We start from the raw sequence: 23,730 nt of genomic DNA on the forward strand, positions 1-23,730 counted from the left end.
AATTGATTAAATATAGCGGCCTTGTTTTTAAGCCTTTTGATCCTTATTAGCCAACAACACAACGTATCAAATAAAATAAAAAATTATTGTTGTGGTGATCACCAGAGGATACTTTGGGCAGTTGAGGATTAGACACTACAAACGGTGCATTATAGAAGCCTGTTAATGTTTATATTCTCCGTGAGTTGCTATCTTTTTCCATTAGAATCTCTGTGTTTGCAAAATGAGAGCTGAAACCAAATGTTTTTTCCATCCACAGAGATGCACACGAAGATGCTTACATAGACAATATATTCTCACAAACACAACAACCTCCTATACTCGCCATGGCCAGGGGGGATGGCAATTCCAAGTGTCCTAAATCGTGGTGCAATGATTTGAGACCGAGGGTCGTGGGGAACCCGTTGCCTCAGGGGGTGTTTTTCTTGCTTCTCTATAGAGCAGGAGCATTTTATAACAGCACACGTTCTCCTCTCTTAACCACAGTTCCACACAGGCTGTGGTACTTCTCTTGATGTCCTCAGGGGAACATAAAAACATGTGTGTTTGTGCGCTTTATGTTAACCACAATTAGTAAATCACCTCACTACTCTGCCTCCTGGTGCTTAAGTTGCTGCCCTGACAAAAGTCTACACACTCAGCCGCCTAGTATTTTTCTCCTCGACAGTTATTTAGATAATTATTTCCTGTTTTAAATTTAAGAAAAGAAAAAAAAGTAATTGCCAATGTCATTCACAGTTGAAGTAGAAAGATCCCTGAATAATTCACTCATCATAATGGGCCCAGAAAACCGTTACCTGTGGCATTTCCTGTAATGAAGGCAATGCCAGTGACAGCACTTGTTATTCCTGCAGCCAAATAGTTTTTTTTATGTTTCTGAAAAAATTCTCAACACATCTCAAAATTGAGCCCTTTTCATTTGCCGTAATTCATTGAAATTGTATCGGATACGTTTATTTGTTCGTGAGTAAAATGTTCATTTCTAGTTACGTTTGTCTAGACTAGAGCGTTAAGTCGGCTGAATGTTGTTGGTGCATTGTTGTTACATGAGGTTCAACCCACTACTCACCAAACCACATATGGACGACACTGGCAGCTTCTTAATGACGAGCCTCATATGAATCTGGATAATGATGGTGACTTTAACTAGTGTGAGAGAAGTTGACTCAGCAGTTTCACAACAAAAAGGCTGCTTTGCAAACAGATGGCTAAAGTGTTGGTATTAGAAACTAGCTCAGTTGATAGTTAGTTGCTTTAAAATGTTCCCACCTAGTTAAAACGGAGACATTGACATTAACACAGCAGCTGCCGTATCTGTACGCTGTCGCTGCACCTATATTCAACACCGCTGGCCCGTTTTGGCAAATCATTCGATTTCCCTTAATCCCTCGTGATGCGTGTCACATTTAGAGACTCTTGTCTGCGTTATCCATAGACCCTTGTGCCTTGTGACATTCCATCTGTCTTGCTATATTGGGGTGAGATAGCCGCCTCCTGCCCTGTCACTGTGTGTGAGGTCCTAATGAGCTGAGAGTCCTGACAGGCTTGGCCGGGATGTGATGGTGGCCTGGCCTGTCAGCCCCTGCTGAGAAGAGCCACAGGACCCAGCTCGGCTCAGAGCGCCTCGTCTGTCTTTAAAACCTTTTTTTTGGCATTGTGTGCATACATGTGGGTGATGGCATGGCTGCAGATTCAGTCTAAAGGGTTATTATGTAAAAATGGATTTGTTTCGTCAGACCTGTGTTTGGAAGCAGCAGTCTTGAAATAATTGGTTTAAATAAAGTATCCTTTCTAGAATTGTCTTCTAAAAGACTGCTTCTAAAATATGTTTAAAATGCACGAACAAAAAAGTAAAAGTTCTGCTTTCTGCTGTCTTTATTATGTTGTATATGTTTATGCTGACCATCTATTCCAGTAAAAGCAACCAAGTAGGAAACATCTGCCGCAGCATTAAAACACATTTTACAGATTTGAATGTTGTGGCTGATCGTGTACATCACTGCCCTGTTGTAGCTATAGATATGGCTCAGAATGAAAAATGACCTTATCTTTGAAAACAGACCTTATCTTTGCATAACTTTTCAGAAGTTGTTGTACTCTCTGTACCGTGAGAGTGTCACTGTCAGACATGTTGAAAGCTCCAGGGGCCTCATTTATGAATCACCTTGGACTCTGGGGTTTTGTGCATAAACCGTGTGTAATGTCATCTGTAAAATGGGAGTCAGATGTTCACATTTTGTGCTTGCGTATATTTGAGTATGTAGAACAACTCATCATAATTATCATGCACGAATCCCAGGTTGTAGAGAAGTGTAATGGAGAGTCAAGAGATTGCCCAAGTAACCACAGGAACTCAGTGATATCTTAACCTTGTAGAGTTATTGATAGATGACAGTCTTCTATGGTAGCTGAAGAGATGTGCTTTTTTTACACCAAAATTAGCGGGTATACGCAAAACAAAGGTGATTGTCCTTTGTAGAGGAAAACAAATTACACCCGCTACATTCTTTAATATAAAAATAACCACCAGAATTGAATTAGTTTATAAATGACCCAAATGCACTATGTCAAGTCAATGCATATCCACTCGAACAGCCATAGAATGGGTCCTGTGTCTTTGAGTCACCCTTTTTGACCCTGTGAGCTTAATTCATCTTGTCTAATGGCACAAAGAAAAACCTTCTCTACATCCGTTAATCTAATATTTGTATAAAGGTTAATTCCCTCCAGTAACCTTCATAAAACAGAGGTTCATAGTAGGCTACTTCCAACTCCTGGTTTTGCCGACCACTCCCTGAGGCTGTTCTTCTCTTTTAGCTCACTTTGATAACCGAGGCTCCCACATCCTCGTCTGTGACGCTGCCGACCACACACACATCATAGGATTTAAAGCCATATATTAAGGAAATAATCCCTCCCACTATTTTATGTTTGTGTCTTGTCATCCCCGCTCTCATCCTTTTTATCTATTCCCTCCCGCCGTCTCTTTCTGCCCTCTCTCTTTCTACCAGGCTGTGTTTGATGTGGATCAGACAAAAGGCCTGACTCTAATAGAAGTATGGGAGGGGCTCACTCCAGAGGATATCAAGGCATGCACTGGCACAGATTTTGAGGTGCGTAACTCAACCGTTTTTTTGTACCAGGATCATATTTCAGTGTCTTAACTTTGAGGTTACTAACCAGGATGCATTTCTTCTTTCCTCCTTACATCCCACCCGGTGTCTTCTAGGTGTCTCCCAATCTGACGGCCATGCAGCAAATCTAGAGGAGCCTGGAAAGAGAGAGAGACGCATTTTTGATTTAATTTCTCTGTGATGAACAGCTGACGATTTAGCAGCCTGTGATGGGTCAAATAAGCTCATAAACCAAAACTACTTCAGGTCACATCGCTTCCTGCCTTCCTGATTTATAGGAACCAAAATTAATGATTCTTTTTTGCAACCAGATATAAGCATTGTTGCGTATTACACCATCAAGTTATTAAGTTATTCTTATGCTTTACTGATTTTTCTACTATGATCAAATTCATGTAATAAATACAACCAAATGTGAATCATATTTACCGTAGGATCAAGACATTGCTATAAAAAGACACAGGGCTGAAATGTAATGTTTAGAAAATAGCTGTAATTCAAGAGATTTCTCATTTGGAAGAAGGGAGTATGTACGTAGTTGTACCATGTAACAAAAAAGTCATTTAATAATTTATGCAGCCAATATGCAGTACGATATCTATTCTTCATTTGGGAAATGCAGTATATGAAGGAATGATGATCGCCTCTTCCACAGCAATATGAACATTGTCTACCTGTCCTTTTTTTCCCCCCCCCCCACTCATATTTTTCAGTTGGTTGTTGATGTTGAGTTGCTCGGCTCGTCAACCAGAAAACACAATGCCTCAAGATGTTTCACTCAGACGTTTGCCGTCCCTCTGCCTTTGTGTAAAATAAAATATGACTGTGTGCTGAGTGGAACAAGTACAATTGTATTCTTTTGTCTGAATAACTGTCGGCTTTTATTCAGAGCATCAAACCTCACTTGGATTTGAAGCCAATGATTCTGCGATTGATGGCTTCTGACACTCTACAGGTTTAATCCTTCTATATATGGATGGTGGGCTTACATTGACATTCATGATGCGATTTCTCCACTCATGTAAAGAGGCGCTGCCATTACCTGAGGGCTGTTATGTAACTGGGGAAATTCAGCCACTGGGCTTTTGGGTTCAAGAAGATCAACCGGGTTGGCTCATCAAGCAGAAAAATGTAGGAAAGTGACAGGGGCTGTTGATGTTAATCCAGCACATCCATTAATGGATCAAACCAGAGTGCTTCCGTATAAGCCCTAAAACTTTTACAACCTATTTCCTCATCAAGTATACTGGAACGCACAGAAATAGAAAGGAACATGACAGGCTGCAACGGGAACAAATGAGTCTTAACAGATGCAGTATGTGTACTTTTTAAGATGTTGCAAAGGACAACGTGACGTTCACTGGCACCGATTTTCAGGTACAATAAGTGGATTTAGCACAGTAAGGTAAAGAGGTCGGACGAGTCACCTCCATACCGAGAGGCATGAACTGATTCTCACTGTGCACGTTGGCTCTTTTGGACACTGCTGCCAACTGTCATCAATCACAATCAACAGGAATTGTTCAACCTTGGCAAATTAGGACATTTTCGGCATCAGGCAATTAATAACCTGACGTGTGTTTCCAGGGTTGATTTCATCCAACTGTTATCTATGCCGCTCATCCTTATTGCAGAGGGAGCTGGAGCCACTATCAGCTGACATTCAAGAGGCAAGGTACACCCTATGCAAGCGTATCACAGGGCCAACATACAAAGACAAACAACCATTCACTCCTGCGGAAACTTAAGATTCTGCTTTACCTAACCGAGGAAGCTGAAGTACCGGGGGTGGGCATGCTAACTCCAAGCTGGGATTTGAACCAGAAACTTCTTGCTCTCAAGTAACGAAACTAAACACTGCACCGTGTTGTCCCTGTGTTGATTTCAGAAAACTTAAAAAAAGATTTTAAATGTATGCACCAAATAATTGTTTATGTTTCTATTAAAGATCTTTAGTATCTCACAAAAAGAAAAGATAAATTAATTGAAAGCCCAAAATTGCAGTGACATTCATGTCCATGATGAATGTAGGCCTACTGTAAAACAAAAATATCTTAAATACTATTATGATACTTGATGACTTCTGGATCAACAACTGCATTGACTTTGAAATCAAATGTGCACACCGGTATTTACATGTACAGTGACACCTTTGTTTTTAGTAGACTGGTGCAGTGCCTGTTCTAAACGTATCTGTTTGGAATGGGCTGTTTGCTCGTCCTGTGGTGAGGCCGGTTGCAGCTTTCCCTGTGAAACTGTAAAAGTTACCTGCAGTAATTGAGCCACGGTGAGTACAGACTTAGTCCACAGATCCCTGAAGCTGTTCCACCACTGCTGCACAAAGAGCTGCTCACCTGTTTATTCAAAGTTCAGTGAAGCTTGAATCCGTACGCAGTGATCGACAACACAACCAAATTCGACACCGCACTACCATGGGCCATTAACAATACACATGCCAGGTGTAAGGCTGGTGAGATGAGTGGTTCTCCAGATATGACTTTTTTGGAACGACAGCAGACAGAGAGAAGATTAGTAGATTGATAAAAGTTTGTCTGATTCCTAAGTATTAAAGTTAGCAGGTAATGATGCCACCAGGTCTGCTCGTTATCTTTTATATGACACAATTCTGGCTGCAATTTTGCAAATTACACTTTTACAATGTTGAATCTAACCTGGAACAAACGTAATCGGTGATGATTATATGCAGTGTGGTTATGTCATTATTGATTTTGTTTGTCCAGCGGTTCAATGGGTTCAACCCTCCCTTGCATGAAACACATGACTGCAGAGACACACCCTAGAGGGAAATGGGAAACAAGTATAGAAAAGTCATCTTTCATGAGCTTTAAATGTCTTTTCCTCTGAGGCGGGGAGATGCAGCTTTTTCAATATTATTCATCTCCACACCTTTGTGACCTAGTTTGTGAATGACCCATGTTAAAGCCACGCAGCTGATTAGCACTACAGTGAATATGTCAGTTATTCATCATCGCTGTCAGGATGAATCACTGCCATATTGCGTTCAGTCAGAAATGCTCGGAAATCATCTAGGAATTAACCTCTGATTTCTTTTGAGTCAGTGCTCCAAGTTATATGGAAAAAGTAATAAAAATTCATGTGCACATCAACGGTGGGTGTAAGACCCTGAACCTCTCGAGAGAAAAAGCAAACATTTGAGGATTCTGTAATTTACTGTTGAAAGAAAAAGAAAGATTGATTAATTATTGGATTTATATTTTCCAGTTTAGGTAAATCAAACATGTCCTCGTTACAGTGGGATTGGTGCAGATTGTTGGAAATACAACCACCGACTGTTGAGTCACATGTGGATTCGTCCAACCTCATTTTCATAATTGTGCATTGCGCGCTGATGTGCACTGCTCAGGGGGGTGTGGACCTCAGCCCACAGTCTCACTGGTGCGTGTGCGTGTGAGTGAGTGAGTGAGTGAGCGAGTGAGTGAAAGAGAGAGAGCGCACTCCAGCTTGGCACCGGCACCGGGTCTTGGAGAGAGGAGGCAGGAGCGCGTTGTGCACGGCGGCAGCATGGCTTCGTCTCACGGGAGATGCGACCAGCGGTTCGCAGACTGGATGTCAAGTTTACCGCAGAGCATGCACACGATCCCGCTCACCAACCTGGCGATTCCCGGTAGGTGTCACTTCACGTTGCCCCCCGGTGCGAGGAGCATGCTCATGATGTCCATGTCTTCCATCTGCGCGCATTGCACGCATCCTAATAGACGAGGATTAAATAAGCAATCGATCATATTTAACGCTTTGCAAAGTGTGATGTTGGACTTTTGCCTCCAGTGCAACTCCTGCAAACTAAAAATCCTCCGTTACGTCCATTGCACCCGGTCAGAACAAAGGCTAAGACCTGTTGCGCATCGTGAGAAGTGCCGTGTATTTGGAACAGTTCGGCTCCCTCCTGTTACGCGGTCTGAAGGTTGTGAACCCGGATGCTTCACAACCAATTAGTCCTTAAAATGAGATTACCTGAGACAAAAAGAGGGGGATCACCAGACTCATTTGCAATGTGGCTATGGTGAAGCACGCGGAGCTGGTTAGGGCAGAACTTTGGGTTCTGGGGTGGTGGCCATTGAGGAGCAGACATGGGAGTGGGATGGTTTCAGTCTCTGCGCTCAGATGATCCCATAGAACATGAGCTGGTGGACCCCGAGCCAATCAGTGCGCAGAACCTCCTTTAAGTCCATTCAATTTGGAAAGGTTGTAAAGCCCAACACTGATGGACTGCCTTATCAGCAGCCAGCTAATTCCATATCTGCTGCCCGGTGATTATACATGGATTTCTAATCCTCTCCCCCCCCCTTCTGAGCCCCCCTCCCCTCTCTCTCGGTCTTGCGGTTGAACTACAGACACCTGATGTGTTTAGGTTCGACATGTGCACGATGACATTTCTCAGGCAGATGACTTGCTGCTGCATGTCCAGTGAGGCGTGGCATAATACCAACTCTGACCACAGCTCTGAAGGATGCTAAGGCATGCAGTCCATCAAAGACTCAATCAAATATCGAATGGAAGACAGTCGCAGCGTGGCATGCATTACCTCATGCTTGTAGCTGAATAATGTGACATGCTGTGCCTCATCACAGTTCACCCGTGCCAAGGCTCATGGGAACATGCTCTATCCCATTTAATTAGGTGTCATTACTTAAGATTGGCCCCAAGGCCTGCAGCTCAGCTGCTCTCAATCTGTCCTCCGACTGGATACAGATTCTGTAAACACCCTGTGTGTTCACATTCAGCGTAATGTTTGTCAGGATAAATTCCTTAATCCACAGGATTTTCGGAGAGTTTATTTAGCAACCATGTGCTCTTACTGGGGCGTATGTCTGATTTCTTTCAAAAGTCTGTCTCCTGCCTCCTTTTCCTCTCATCTTAGAACACAGTATCACAAACCTTTGTTCAAGCAGGAATGAAACTGGAGCAGACAAGAAACAAAAAAGATGACTCTTTCATTCCCTCTTAAGTTTGAGTGATACAATATTAAGAAGAGGAAATACTTCACCAGCTGGCACAGCCTTAATGACCGGGTGTTTGTGAGTTGGATGTTGTGATGGTTTGACCCTCCCCTCAGTCCCCTGCTGCCAAAGAGCTCAATGGTCCAGTGTCTGTGTTGCCAGCACTGCACAGCTGTACTCATTATCATACACAGTTTTCTGCATGATTAGTTTATTTCAAGGATTCGTGGTGACACTGAAGACTTAATTAGCACCGGATTTGATGTTTTAATGGCATCTATTTGTTCTGTTAAAAGTAGTTGGTATATGAGCAAATGCACCCAAATGATTTAAAGGATAATACTGAACACGACTATACACAACACAATGTTTGACAGATATAACAGCTACTCGATGTCAGATAGTAATAATAAATTATCTCTGCCAGGATGACTAAATCGTTAGTTAATTTATGTGCTTGGTTTTTGTTGTTTGTTTGTCTGTTTTCGGGGGGGGGGGGGGGGGGGGGGGGGAGAGTTAGTTTGTGTAGGTAATTACAAAAGATACATTTTCAAATGACAATCTCACAAAGGTTAGGGGGTTAATAGACTCGGGGATATTGCCTCAGTCCATCACGTGGACTGAGGTGGCGGCAGTGTTGGTGAAGTACCAGCTAATCCAAGCCACTGTACCTACCATCATGCAGTTTGAGTGTAACATACAAATAACCTTATCTACAGGGAGATAATGGAAATCAGTTTCCATAATGGGAGTTTAAATTAATTATGATGTCTTGTGAAGATATAAATAGGCAAATGCTGTTTAAAGTGTTTTACAGAGAAGAACTATATATACTTTTTTATCAAATTAACCACGCATGTAGGAGAAGACTCAAAAGCATGAGAAATTGGCAATTTTAAATGCTCTGTCACCCTTTCTGGGCATTTAGAAATGACTAGAAGCTGTCAAACATATAAAATAATCTTAAAACCAGTTATTTGGTAGCCATTGAAGAGAGATGAGTACAGGGAGGTGGAGAGGTCAAGTCTTCTTGGAGAGAGTTACTGTTGAATTTTGGACAAGCTGCAGGCGAGACCAGGCTGACTCCTACAGACAGTTATAGTAGAAAGCCTATTTAAAAGTCTATTGGCCTCTAAATGAGAAAATGTTGTAAATGCGAAAAAGCAATCACTGAGGAGACTGTTGTACCTTAACGGGTCAGAGGTGAGAACCTATGTTGTATTTCTGTTAAACTGATGAAAGTTTTTGGCCTTTAAGCATGTGTTATGAGAATAAAATGGTCTCTAGGATAGAGCCTTGTGGTACACCTAAGAGAGATTATCTGCAGAGAGTTATCAGCCCTGACCTTTAATAATGAGTCTCTGAATAGGTGAGAGGCAGCCCAATCCAGGAGGGAAAAAATGATGGATTTGTGTCAAACATAGCAGAGAGGTCCAACTGATTTAAAATTGCATGATTTTCAGATTCTGAGAAACAAAACAGTAAATCATTTTTTCACCCCGAGGACCGCTGAAGGAGAATACCTGTGAATTAACAGATTTTTCCACAAATGTATATAAAAACAATAATTTTGAAAAAAGAGGTAATTGTATAGAATCACATTTAAAGTGTTTTGATCAGAGGACATACAGGAACATAAGTATTGACCACTGAGTTGTATTTAGAGTTATTACAGAGTTATAGAATTGTTTATCATGCTGTGACTCATGACACAGCACAGCAGCCAAGTACATTTCTGTTTATTTATTACATAAAAATACATTTTCATGAGAATAATCATGTTGTCCTGACTTCTGCTGGTCAGAACCACTTTGTTAGTGATATAAGAGCGTGGTTGCATATAGATGTGACTCAGCATGTGTTGCACATCATATCAAGTCTACAAGTCAGTTGTCCTCGTAGCCAGTTTGACTCTTTAGCCAAAGTGCGCAAAGGTGAGAGGATGAACAGAAGAGAAGTGGTGAAGGGAGAGGTAGCAGATTAAAGACAGAGCTCAAAAAGGGAGAAAGAAGAGACAGAGAGAGGGAGTAGTTACTCTTTTCCTTTTCCCGAGCTGATCAGTGGGGGACGTGATGGTCCGTTTTTCTGTGACTATTTTAGATGTGTGAGGTGAGCGCTGGAGACTGCCTGGCTGCGTGTGACTGAGGTGGTCAGCAAAGTTGCACTTCCAAACCTATATTGTGAATCTGTTCTGCCTTGGTTCTGCCACCATGAAACAAGCTTAACTGGAGGGAAGAGGATGATTGTCAGAACTTCACCGCCACAGTAGTAAAATTTGATTTTTTTGTATTTTTGGAGTATGCACTGACGGGTATGAGCACATATCTGTTTCCTGCAGGTGTGCACAGGAAGTGATTATAGATGTAGATGTCTAAACGTCTAGGCAATTAAGTTCAACTTTCCATAATTTTGCTAATATTCAACAGACCAAAATAGTCAAATTTTCTGGCTCAGATACACACCCCATTGCCCTGATGTACTATTACTACTATTCTATTCTATTAGATCAATGACAATGTTTCAATAACAATAATTATCAATACAGGTCTTAAACTTGTTGTTGAAATGGTTTACTCAAGCATTAAGTGATAGATAAAAAAGATTTTCACATTGCGGCTAACTTATTTTAATTTCATATTATGATCAAAAAGATTTTATTTACAAAAAATATATAGTTCATAATTATATATGCTATCCTAGATATAATTTGACCAAGGTATAATCAGCACATATCATGTAACCAAACCATTTATATATTACAATTTAATACTTAATTAAAACGAAATAATTAGCTATGAGGGGAAATATCACTTAATTTGACTTTATTCAAAGAAGGAAAACTGCTGGATTGAATAAGCGACTTGACCTCAGAGAGACGACAATATCCACATTCCACCAAAGTGTCAGATTTGCATGAGTGAGCTCGTGGAGCGTTATTTAGCCTCTCTGAGTGTCACAGCCCAAAGCTTCACCAGAGGCAAGAAATAAATAGCAAACCTTAGCCCGAAGGGACAGGGTGAAGGCAATTGTATGAAATTGAGATGGCCTTGCAGGCCGTAAAACAAAACCCCGCATCTTCAGTCTCGCTGCCTCCCTTGTGGTTGAGAAAAAAGGGGGCCGGCCTTTTAGCTGTAAATTTGTCCATCAGTCCCTTGACTAGATCACTCTGCTGCCTCTTAAGTCCTGAACAGGGAGGATGGATGGTGTGCGATGCCAGGATAAACACTGGCTGTGCATTCAAGACGTCTGAAGGGCAGGAAATCAGCCGGTTAGAAGCAATTGAGGAAGTCAAATTCAAAACAAACAAGGGAGGAGAAAATAGATTGAAAGAGGGAGAAAACCAGAGAGCGAGAGAGAAACACTTATAGAGAAATGAAGCAAACGGGGGGTAAAGATGTGGCAGTGGTGCAACTAGTCTCTGTAAATGCCGCTGTGAGTCATGACTCACCTAAATCCCTGTTCAGCTCAACTTTAGTTTGACCCCATACGTTGTGTTTGACGAACTCAAATAATTTCAACCTCAACAGAAATGTTTGCACTGCTGCTCAAACAAGATGGAGAAGAGGCTTTTCATTTCCTCCTCTTCTCTCCATCCCAAAATAGTTCTTATAAAGAGTGCGTAGTGAGCAGTAATGGTTTTTAATGAAAAAAGGCATAAACCACCAGCGGTACTGTCTTCGATGGTCTGCTCTCATACAGTCAAAAGGACTGTTAATGCAGGTCACCTCTCTAAAGTAACAGCTATTACCCTCCGCCACTGTCATCATCATCATCATCAACAAGTGAATTACTGCATTTTCTTCCTGCATTATATTATGTCTCCGCTTGTCTCAGTCTTTATCTGTAGCTTTTCTTCACATCTTCTTCACCGCAGTCGAACATCAGCTTCTACGTGTCCATATCCTAGACTAAAAAAAAAGATGGCGGACACGTCACCGATTTCCACTGTGCAGACTCTGGCTCATTCTGAGGTTTTGGCATCATGTCTGGATACAGGGAGACACGTTCATCTTTGTTTACCGTCTATGGTCCATACCTGTCATGTGATTAATTACCCATTATGTGACCAGTGTGAGGGAAGAGCACATATTGGATACAATAGTTCACGTGGACAAGAATAAAAATGTCTCAATTCTGAGACAGAATCATTTGTTCAATTTTGTATGAGCATTAAAGATTCATTGGCACCACCTTGAAAATTCGAATGTTTCCTCACATCTCCATATGAATGCATTAATCCTGAGATGTGGCACAGCTTTAAGGTTGAGCAAATAATGAATCATGTTCAGAGCTCAGGTACAAACGCTGGATTGTGTTGAATTGCAGTTTCCACGACTCTGCAGCTTCTCAGCAGATGTTCTGCACACCTGGCGAAATGTTTGGCCCCTTCAGGGTTGATAATGTCTCTGACTTCCTGTGAGATTGTGTCTCTCTGCAGTGTAACATAATGCACAGGCCTTTTTTTGTCATGCATATTCAAGACAATGCTTGTTAGTGATGCACAAACAAGTTTTATGAGTTTGCCTTAGGTGTTCAGCTGATAATATATAGTTGGTTGTAGGTCACAGGGGACAGATGACTGTAATTTATATTGAGTGCAATATCATGATAATAAAGATGTCAGGAGCATCCATGATATTACAGATTTTCCAGCCTCTCATATGCAGAGATTTACTCATTTTCTGTGACATTGAGTTGAATATCTTTTGATTTTGGGCTGTTAGTCATAAAAGTTAATTGGAAAAATTTAGATTTTTCCCCCTTTTTCAACCGTCAGAGTGGAAGAGTAACATTCTCCTGCAACAGCAGCAGATCCAGCCGTAGTATCCGGCTAAGGTCACACTCTGTCTCACTGTGACCCTGCTGATGCAGCTCAGCCTGCAGCGATGCTGTTTGTCGCGCTGCCCCAGGACTCAGCTGTCTCCCCTGCTTATGGTCATTCTGTGGGCCGACTGTGAAGACCTGCCACTGCAGTACGGAGCTGAAGGTCAACTCGGGCTCAATGTGTGTGTACGTGTGGCGGCTGAGGACGGTTGTGTGTTCGTCTGTGACTGAACGTGATGACGAGACAAAAGGAGGATGAGAAATTGATTGCAGTGATGTGAGCGGGAGGCGGATACCACAATTAATGTCAGCTTGATTTGCATAACACACACACACACACACGCTTGCTCTTTCGTCATGGAAGGACACACAACCTCCAACTAATGGAAATCCCCTTGGATCCGTTTCAAATGTCACAAAAGCAGTATTGACAATCTATTGTCATCATGGTCACTGAATCGATAAGATATTGACAGGAGGCTTGTACAGTCAATCCGTGTTATTACTTTCTATTAGATGATTTTAAACCCGCATTTATTATTAATTATGTTTACAGATTAACTTGATTAACTCTAAAGCACAGTGATGCATTGTCCTCATTAACAGATAGTGGGGTCTCTCCATTCACCTTCAGTTTTATCTGCTGAGGTTATGAGATGATTATTTATCTGAGATTTGTGCTGCTATGCTAACAAACAATGGCGGTGAATGAAAATTCATCAGCGTTTGTATCTTCAGATCAGATGATGATGATTTCTGAAGTCAGTGGCGGATCTAGGATTTTATTCTTGTACTGCTTCTTATTCAGTAATATGCACATTAAAGTAATTTCTTGTTTACTGTTAACTCTATAGCTTTGAGCAAAGCCACACACCATTGCATATATTTTGAAGATGTGTCTTATTTTTCTTTAGAATTGATGGTAAGTGACTAGTTTTTGTAAAGACTACTGACAGGACAGTAGCACTGCAGGGGCCAATCAAATTTCAGCTGGGGTCATTGCCCCCCTGCCCCCTCCCCTGGATCTGCCCCTGTTGTGATTGGATGTCACGGTTGCTTTTTCACATCAAGTGCATTTGAATTCAAGCAGTGGTTCAGCCACTTTTTCTGTTAGTCTAATTTGAAGTTGTTCAGTCAGGAAGTGGGGTAGTAGAATAGTCGTCCAGTTCGGACATTTGTTGAGTCAAAGCTGGTAGTTTGTCTTCTTCTTCTTTCTTGGCCTTTAATTCTCTGTCGACTTTGCGAGATATTATCTGACCACTGGAAACACCTTTAAAAACATTCTTGTTAAATTGATGATGAGATATTGAGAAAAAGTTCATCTAGAATATAATTAACAAGGCTTTCGGAGAAAGTGGCCTCCATGAATTGAATTTGTAAGATTTAGCAGCTGTGTTCCTGTTATCTGAAATAAAATACTCTATCCACGAAGGACCTGTGAATAACAGAACTGAGGATTTACAACTTTTAGTACGGTTTGGACGGTTACATTTTCAAGGGTCTAAAATTGCAAACTAAGTCTTTGAGGACCAGACTAATTTGGCACATTTTGAAGGCACCACACTTGTATCAGGTTTAACCACAAATAAAAGTCTTAAAACCCAGAAGGACGTTTTGTATTGTGTGGAACAAACTTTCTGATGAAAATGTTTTTTCAGTCAGGAGAAAAAAATACGTAGCAAAGATTAATGGATTTATTGGTCACTCTTGTGACACTTGATTAAAGTTGGGATTGTACAGTTGGTAATTTGTTTTTGAAACACTTTTTTATCTTATTTGTTGAAATCTTCTTCACGTCCTGATAGCCATCAATAAATACAGCCATCTGAAAAGAAAAAGAAAAATAGCCGGTGTCTGTGGCCCTCGCAGGACTGTGATAAACATGACTTACCAACCTGAGCTTTAATCATTAACGTCATTTTCCTGTCAAAGGTCAAACACTTGAAGGTTCCTGCTTCTAAAATGGGCGATTTTACAGTTGTTTTTGTTTAGATTTTGGACTTTGAAAACATGACCCATGTTTTACTGACCCACGGATTAATTATTAAAATAAGCATTAGTTGCTGGATGCTATCACACGGTTACAATTCCTGCTCTTGATTTACATCTCTCCAATTCTCAACTCAAGGCCCAACTTCTTGTTTCTTGAGCTTTCAACTACATCTCAACTAAACCATCCCCATGACAATGGAGAAACTTCATCTGCTGATTAGGCCACAACATGTTGGGTTCAAAATTCAGCCATTTCAATCCTTTTTTCTAACATCCTGCAGAGTGGACCATACTGTGAAGTACACACACACAGTAACTGGAGGTGTACAAAGAGGTAGAAACCACCAACTACTTGCATTTGTGGATTCAAAATAAAACAATATTTGCTGTGTGATATATAAGAAAACATGAAATAATAAGCACAGCTCTGTTTTTCTGTTTTTGATGAAAAACATCAGTGTTTGTCTGCACAGTCGTACTTGTTTTCAACTTGTCAGAGTTCATGACTTATGACCACGGATGCTGTTATTCACATAGTCTGGTTGTTGCCATGGCACCAGGCAGGTTCCAGCACTGAACCCACTCTTCCTGCCTCGCACCACCGCAGAAATTAAACACATGGTCTGTAATACCAGTATGCAGATTCATGTTTGTGTCCATTTCCAGGCTCCCATGACTCCTTCAGTTTCTACATCGACGAGTCATCCCCGGTGGGCCCCGAGCAGCCGGAGACGGTGCAGAACTTCGTCTCTGTTTTTGGCACAGTGGCCAAGAAGCTCATGAGGAAGTGGTTAGCTACGCAGACGATGAACTTCACCAGCCAACTGGAGTCCGGGATCCGCTTCTTTGATCTGCGCATCTCCACCAAGCCCCGCGACCCCGACAATGAGCTGTTCTTCGCCCACGGGCTCTTCAGCGCCACGGTCAGTGCGAAGCGCAGTTCTGATGGGATGACTATTTAGCAATGCTTGTGGTTGCTAAGTGACGTTAGTACCTTTCTGTGTATTTATGCGTGAGTGAAGTCTGAGAGCTTAATCATACCAGGTCCTTCAGGGATTTTGAGTGTACATCACAGCTATGTCAGTAAAGAAATGATTAATATGTGTATTGTTCATATTTGTGTTTCTTAGGTCAGAGAAGGTCTCAAGCAGATCAGCGGTTTCCTGTCAACTCACCACAGAGAGGTTGTGTTCCTGGACTTTAACCACTTCTATGGCGTGCAGAACATGCACCATGAAAAGCTGGTGGCCATGTTGCAGGAGGTGTTTGGAGACAAGCTCTGCCCGGTCGTTTTCGCTCAGGAGGTACTGTCAAATGTTTTAAATGCTCTTGGTAATTATTGGTTTCTGCTCGGTACAATGTGATTTATATGTTTTGATCACCTAAAGCTGGAGAGCCAGACTTCTTTTTGCTAGAGTTTTAACAGGCAAGCAACAACTGAGATGGAGTATTGTGGAAAAAACCTGTGCAGAATCCGAGAGAAAGTTTTTAATGCTTCAGATGAAATAAAGAAACTTTGTGTTCATAGGAAGAATTGCAGTGAAAAAAAGAAAGCGTTCAATGGCAAAGACAAAAACAGATTTACCATTGAAGTGGCTTTTCCTCGTTGGAGTGAAAGAAGAGAAGGGACTGAGGCAGACTCCTTTTTGCTCTTGGGCAGGTTGGCACTTATAAAATGTTATGAATCGGCTGTGTAGCTCTTACATAAATGATGTATTATTGTTCTGGATCTTTAGATGTGTCTCTTCTTTTCCACAGTTTGTGTGAGAGGTCTATAAGTACATGGACATAGTGACTCAATGTCATTGAGGGCAGATATAGACACTGGTGTAAAAGAGGTGAAGTATAAAACATGGAATGATCATTGAGTTGATAGATCAGGGGAATTGTGATTAGTCAGGAATCAGATTTTCTTTAATTTTTGTCATGACAAAATATTTTTAAACTGTTCACAGAGGTCAGGTGGTGAACGCAGCTCAATGTTAGAAGGAACATCAACAATCTGATCAAATGTTTCAAACATTCAAAAAGATGCACGAGAAATCAAGATGCAGAAGTAAGTTCATTAACAGCAGCATTGTTTTTCTTCACTAAATCCTGATAATAATGAGCACGGAGATCCCAAGACTTCCCTAAACTTTCCACATCGATTATAGTTAATAATTATTTGTCACTCAGAGCTCAGAGAAACAAGTATAAAAGTGTTTAACAGCGTGGTTTCAGAAGTAAAAATAGAGAATTTCATCAGCCATAATATTTGAACCATCCAAGGTACCCCAAGCTACAAGATTGTGAAAGGATGTTGCGTGCTCCTGTAGAAGGCACAAGTCCCAATAATATCAACAGCTTTTTAACATAAACCGGTTTCATCCGCGATGTCAAGGAGAAGAAGTACGCTACCCACAATCCTCAGGTGTAATAGTGGCGTCTCAGATTGGTAACCATGGAAATGTTTACCACAACCGCAAAAATAAGAATCAGATCGTTCAGCGTTACATTTACCACAGAGCAACCGGGATTTCCCTTCTGAGCATGCTGTGTTCGTTCTAGAGATGAGGAAGAGTTTTTGCTCTGATACAAATGTTTTATGGTCACGATTCATTTTGTAGTAAGTCAGCCTGGTTCCACGCTAAAAAACTTGGAGACTGGATGAAAATGAATGGGATCTAAAAGTGGGCGGCCACTGTTACACTGTATTGCCTCAGTTGCTGTCTGTCCACAGTCCTGAGGTGAGGGCGTATGTGAAGAGCTTGAACCTTAAAGTGAATCAGCCCTTTAATAACTCCTCACACCTCCATCTCCACACTTAGACCATAGTGTCAGGTGCTGCTGCTGCTGCTGCTGCTGCTGATGATGATGATGATGATGATGATGATGATGATGATGATGATGATGAAGCGAATTCCAGTGAATTCTGGTCAAATAATGAACTTCTTCTCAGTGCTGTCGGCTCGTCTGGGTCGTATTTAATTTTAGGGCGGACAAATGAATGGTCTTCTTTACTCCACAGGTTGTAGCCCCTCTTAGTTTCCCCTCTCCCTCATTCATCTGTTTGACTACATCAACTCAGCTATTGTCACCTCCTCACCACCTGTACAGAGTTAATCCTTTGCACTGCTCTGATCCAGTGGGTGTTTGGCTTGTTCATGTGACAACGTACAGCTTTGACATCAACATCACAAAGTAAACAATCAAAAACAGCAGATTTTTGTTATATGGGTCCTAATTGTTCCATTTTACATCTTATGTACCATGTAATGTATTACCTGGCCGTTTCATTTAAATAGTTTGACAGGGAATATAGATTTATTTTATTATGACTAACTACATCTTTCAGTAGAGAGGTAACCACAGACGTTATGTGCTCATGTTGCTTGTTATTGTTATACTATTAGTATTTAATTTAAGAAAACATGTAGTGAAGCAGTATGAACTTATTGAATAATATTTATGTTACGATGATGGTTATTGATTAATATATTATTGATTATTTGTGAGGTTTGTGAAAAGAAAGAAAATCAAAAAGTTTTTTTTTTTATCTTAAAATTAATTCAGTTTTCTTGATGAGAAACACAATGATTAGATATTTTAAAAAGTGGTTGTTATGTGACAAAGCTGTCTGTTCTCAAAGATCACACATCTGACAGTTTATATGGTCAATCGGTATTGAACAACGGTGCTTAATAATCACTGTGATGCTCTGTAACCAGCAATTGGATCCACTTATTTCTAATTGCTGCTATTCGAATGCACATAAAGCTTTTCTAAGTAACCACCAGTTGCATCTCGGCGATGTGTGTAAAAAAATTAATTCTGTCACTCTTTTTATATTTCTCTTTTGTCACATCCCTGCGTCTCCAGGTGAGTCTGCAGTATCTGTGGGAGAAGGATTATCAGGTCCTGGTCTTCTATCACCACCCCATGGCCCTGGAGGTGCCCTTCCTGTGGCCGGGCCAGATGATGCCCTCTCCCTGGGCCAACACCACGGACCCAGAGAAGCTGGTTCAGTTCCTCCAGGCTTCTGTCACTGACCGCAGGTCGGCCGCTTGGTTTATGCCATCGTGGGCAACTAAAATCCACTATGCATTAAGTTAAATGGGACGTAATGGGATGTTTGTGCTGCTAATAGCTTTTATAGCTTTTACAAATGAATCATCCAATGTGATTAGTCATTCTGTCATGATTTAAGATTGACTCTCATTATGCTCATACTTTCCTAAGACGTTGTAGCTAATGGTTTAATTACTTGTCCATTAGCTTGCTGTACTAATGGAGTATTTTTAGATCAAATGCACAGTTAATCACAATTGTTCTTTGCGTGTTTTTTTTTGTTGTGGGCACTTAAAGTAATTCATTCTCCAGTTTATTTATGTATGTCGCACCTCTCTGCAGCTGCTTTACATAAAAAAATCAAATGCCCCCAAAAAAGAGAGAAACAAGAAAGATATTCTAAATCTTCTATGTGTCTCTTGCAGGAGGAAGGGGACCTTCTTTGTCTCCCAGGTGGTTCTGACACCGAAGGCGAGCACCGTGATGAAGGGTGTGGCGAGCGGACTGAGGGAGACGATCACAGAAAGGTGTGTACGCCTGGTTGTGTGTGTGTGTGTGTGTGTGTGTGTGTGTGTGTGTGTGTGTGTGTGTGTGTGTGTGTGTGTGTGTGTGTGTGTGTGTGTGTGTGTGTGTGTGTGTGTGTGTGACAGAGAATAAGCAAAAAGTTCACGTCCAGTATAACACAACGATTGGATAAGAGGCAGGATTTGCACCAGCAGTGTCACATAATGTTAAACATATACACCGACACTGTGGGGCCAGAATGACCCCCCCCCCCCCACACACACACACACACACACAGTCATGTGACTCATCGTGGTGTTTATATCTACATCCACAGGCATGTTGGTTTCTGCAGGTATCCCCAGGCGATTGACACTGACCCCATTCAAGTTTTATTTATTTTTTTGAAGCTGCCACAAACCCGAGGCGATGCTTCTCATCTTTCTCCTCCCTCCCCTCTGTATCTCCCCCTTCTCAGTTACACTGGAGGATTTTTTTCCTTCTGATTCACCCTTAGCTTTATCTGTATTTCACGCCCTCTTAATGTCACCAGTTTGTTAAAAGCCTCCGCGGGCAAAACCATCAATTTTCCCTGGCATGAATTATTTATTTGATAACTCCACTATCAGCCGTTCTCACCGGGCGTGCGGTTACTTTGATGTCGGCATCCTTTTCAAAACTCCATCCATTCATATTTGCCACAAAGGACGGCCAGTGCAGGAAAGGAGGAGGAGACGACACACAGAATTTTGCAGAAAGACATCTGCAGGAGTAACATCCTCCTCTGGTGCTCGACTCGTGAAACACGTCCAGCAAGTGTCATCATCCCAGTGGGGCTCTGGCTCGCACACAACCCATGCTGCCTCACGGAGATCTATTATCAGAGCGTGCCCTTCTCTGCGTTAAACCGACCAACCATGAATCACCCTGTCTTCTACCCCTCTCTGTATCTTTTGTGACTTTATTCCCCCCCCCCCCCGCCCCCCTAACATGTGTGTGTTTCCGTGCCTCCTCTCAGGGCCTTACCGGGCATGATGCAGTGGATCAGATCGCAGCGACCCGGCGAGAGCGGCATCAACATTATCACGGCTGACTTTGTGGAGCTCGGGGAGTTCATCAGTGCCGTCATCACCCTCAACTATCACCTGGACGAGGAAGACGATGACGATGCCACCTGAGAGCCTGCGGAGGGGCGGCGTCAGTGGCTGGGTCTGCGCTCTCTTTTCTCTTTGGCATTTATTCCAGGAGGGGGGCTTCGCTGCTCCTTTCTCTTTATTTAGGGCTATAGTGAATTGAGAGAGAAAGGCGGAAAAGATGAGATGGGTTTAGTAGAAGCAGCACCTGGTGTTTGGTTTGGGCACCGGGAGAGAATGAGAGTCTGCTCGGTTCCGGTTCTGAGGGACCCGTTTCTTTCGAGTGAGATATGAATTTTCTTTTTTCTTGTGCTGTAAAAAGATAACTGCCTTTTCCAGGCTGTTTCTGTTTCTAGGCTCACCGCTTCATCAAGCATAGATTCCTCCGAGCGTATCAACTTTCTGCTAAATGTCCTGGTTAATCATTCTTGATATTCTTGTGACAGTGAGATTTTTCTACGCTTTTAAACAAGTCTGTGAAACTTAAACCACTCAAATTGTACGTTGGTGTAAGTAGCTAGAAATTGTCTGTCTTCTTTTTTTTTTTATAATTTAAATCCCTGTTTAAGAGAAATTAACCATTTTACATTTCTTTCTGGAGCATCCATCTCTCATTGTGTTTTCTTCCCGTAATAGTCTCACATGAAGTCACCTTGCAGAGTAGAAACCTGCGCACACCGGTTAACCCCGTTCACCTCCACGTGACTCCAAACCAGTGCAGCTCGACTAGCCAAGATAAAAGTAACGTTAAGTGATGTGAAGTTAATCTTGTGTGCATCTCAATGAAACAATCATTTTCACCTTCTCAGTGTTGCTTAAAGTTTAAGAGAATCTGCTGAAAACACATTTGTTGAGGACAGCTGGGGATGCGTTCGATGTCATTTAAAGTAAAACTTTATCAGGGTTGTACACCTGCAGAGAGTATTTGTAACATCTCCGCAGTTTATTGAGATTCAGCAGAGTGGCTCACCCTGTCCCTCACTCTCAATGTGTCTATTTTTCCTACAATATGAATCTCTGTTGCCACAGGCCTCAAAGTACTAGAAAGAAACATCTAACTATAGTGATGCATTCAATGTCCTTATCTTATCCACTTTATCCAGATGTTCCACCTGCAGTATTTAGGAGTATTTAAGATTTCAATAGGTTATTTGCTGAGATTTATGGATTAAACCTGTTGGCTAACTATAACCATGGTGGAATATAGTTGTATATACGTTCCTCAACATTTAACTCTCTGTAGACGCACGATCCAAATAAAGTTCAGCTGTCAAACTGCCAGCGAGACGAACGTATTGGATTTTGTCGTGGGTGCTGAGTCGTGATAGCCGAGTACAAAAATACTGTACGAGAGCGAATCCACTGTCTATGAGTCCTCTGCAGAATCTTTGCCCCCCTGCACTGCATGTGTGTCTCTCCTCGCTGCTGTCGTGCAGCACTTCTAGCGTGTGAGTCAGAAGCAGGTGATTAAGTTGCTTCACGCTCCCCCAGCGAGCCATTACTTCAAGTCAGAAGAGGTTGAACACCACAATTCAGAGACAGCAGATCTCCATGTGACACAAGTAGTTTGACACTTCGGAAAATAATAATACAGTAAATGTTTAGTTGAGGTGTAGCTGTAGCTCTTTGGTGTCCACTTTCAATTAGGTGTTTCATGTTTATGAATGTTTCTGGATTTCTGGTGCAATACATTTAGTGCACTCCCATTTTTTTTTATATGTATATGTTAATGGCATTTCCCTCCTTACCCTGCAATATCTTCTTAAGGATGGAAAAGTACGTTGAAATGACTGAGAAAAGACAATGGAGTTATTTTTTACACTTTATGCATGAAAAACAAATTTGCATAGTAGTCAAACATCCGCACACCTTATAAAATTAACTGTGGCGTTTTCTGCAGAGAATGTATTCTGTAAGGGCAGTTTAGTTTGTCTAGTTTGGTCATGTTCAACCAAAAGGAAACTCAACTGTTTGGATTTGTGAATGTATGCGTCTCGTGAGTAACTGTGCCATTTCTATTTCCGGTCATGTGATCGAGCGACTGGGTCTCAGCAGGAACGTCGTGTTTGTATCACATGCTTAAATGTAAAGATTCCAGTTCAAACAGTACTTCAGTGTGGTTTCATGTTAAACTGTTTTATATCGTGGGAAGTTTGTACATACTGTAATTGCAAATAGTATACTGCCGATAAATTGTAAATGATACAAATTTATTGTGAAGAGTCATCGACGACGGTTTCTTAACATCTAGCTTGACCGAGCTTTCATACTGCTTCTTGTTTTCATATGTATTTGGTACTTCACAGTTTTTGTGCATGATCAACAACTTTCTTCACGCACCTTACGACGGTTCATGAGGTTTGTGCATTAACTTCTGTTGTTTTTATGCACATTGTTCCTTAGAGCAGCTGGAAATGTTTTTACCCTTTAAAACAAACCTCCAAATGAATATATTTTTTAAATGTCGCTCCGCTGCCCAACACAGATTGAGAGAGTGAACCCACCACGCGTGAACAGAACGGAAAGAGGCTTGCAAATCGTGTTGTAAGGATAATTTGTGTCTTCCCTGGTCTAGGCTGTTGTTGTTGCCTTTATGTTCTGGTGTGAAACGAGTCCCTTTGCTGTTGTGAAACTCAAAAACCTTCGTTCCAATCAAAGTGACTCTGTACTAAGTGGAAAATGGCCGATCAAATAAAGCTTCTATGCTGATGACTGACTGATGTGTCATTTCCTGACCGGTCTCTGGCTTATTGAGTGGCGATTGGTTGGGTCTTTGCTGGACTGAAAGAAAATCATCATTAAAACCATTTTAATGAAACTGTAATTTAATTAGATCAGCAAATGGCAGCACTCCACAACTCAACGGAGTATGTAGTTCCACAGCTTTTAAGCAAACATACACCAGTATTTTATTCACTATCTGTGCAGGGTAGCATCCTAAAATCCTCCAGTTTCCACGGTGATGAGGATGGAGGTGGGTGGGCAGCGGCACCTAGAGTGACCTTGCTGAGACTGTGTTTTGTAATTCAGCATCTGCCTTACTGCAGCCAGGTAGACGCTGGGTGGCCGACTGTGTGTGTGTGTGTGTGTGTGTGTGTGTGTGTGTGTGTGTGT

At 41.6% G+C, this 23,730-nt stretch overlaps 2 protein-coding genes across 3 annotated transcripts in view; both read left to right on the top strand.

Annotated features, from left to right (window-relative positions):
• The window catches only part of oxct1a (3-oxoacid CoA transferase 1a), a 41,968-nt gene extending 37,988 nt beyond the window's left edge, over positions 1 to 3,980 (top strand). The window contains exons 16-17 of one of the 2 annotated variants that reach the window (XM_034595215.1): positions 3,012 to 3,113; positions 3,230 to 3,980. In XM_034595215.1, the coding sequence (XP_034451106.1) occupies positions 3,012 to 3,113; positions 3,230 to 3,265 (138 nt within the window). In that variant the 3' untranslated portion in view covers positions 3,266 to 3,980. The remainder of the gene's footprint in view (positions 1 to 3,011; positions 3,114 to 3,229) is intronic. The other variant, XM_034595216.1, reaches the window with a different exon arrangement.
• Positions 3,981 to 6,555: 2,575 nt separating this feature from the next.
• On the top strand, positions 6,556 to 22,451 carry plcxd3 (phosphatidylinositol-specific phospholipase C, X domain containing 3). Its single transcript, XM_034595463.1, has 6 exons — positions 6,556 to 6,780; positions 15,596 to 15,852; positions 16,060 to 16,233; positions 18,791 to 18,966; positions 19,405 to 19,506; positions 20,502 to 22,451. The coding sequence occupies exons 1-6, from the start codon at positions 6,678 to 6,680 to the stop codon at positions 20,659 to 20,661; spliced, it is 972 nt and encodes a 323-aa protein (XP_034451354.1). The 5' UTR covers positions 6,556 to 6,677; the 3' UTR covers positions 20,662 to 22,451.
• The last annotated feature ends 1,279 nt before the right edge of the window (positions 22,452 to 23,730 follow it).

This window comes from Hippoglossus hippoglossus, chromosome 9 (genome assembly GCF_009819705.1).
Source record: "Hippoglossus hippoglossus isolate fHipHip1 chromosome 9, fHipHip1.pri, whole genome shotgun sequence".
NCBI classification, from domain to species: domain Eukaryota; kingdom Metazoa; phylum Chordata; class Actinopteri; order Pleuronectiformes; family Pleuronectidae; genus Hippoglossus; species Hippoglossus hippoglossus.

What these genes read in the sequence shown, in the direction of transcription:
- plcxd3 (XM_034595463.1), top strand. Translation starts at nt 6,678, where the DNA reads ATGGCTTCGTCTCACGGGAGATGCGACCAGCGGTTCGCAGACTGGATG. An exon ending in CGGTCGTTTTCGCTCAGGAG is followed by an intron (nt 16,234 to 18,790) that starts GTACTGTCAAAT and finishes CTGCGTCTCCAG; the next exon opens with GTGAGTCTGCAGTATCTGTG. An exon ending in AGGGAGACGATCACAGAAAG is followed by an intron (nt 19,507 to 20,501) that starts GTGTGTACGCCT and finishes GCCTCCTCTCAG; the next exon opens with GGCCTTACCGGGCATGATGC.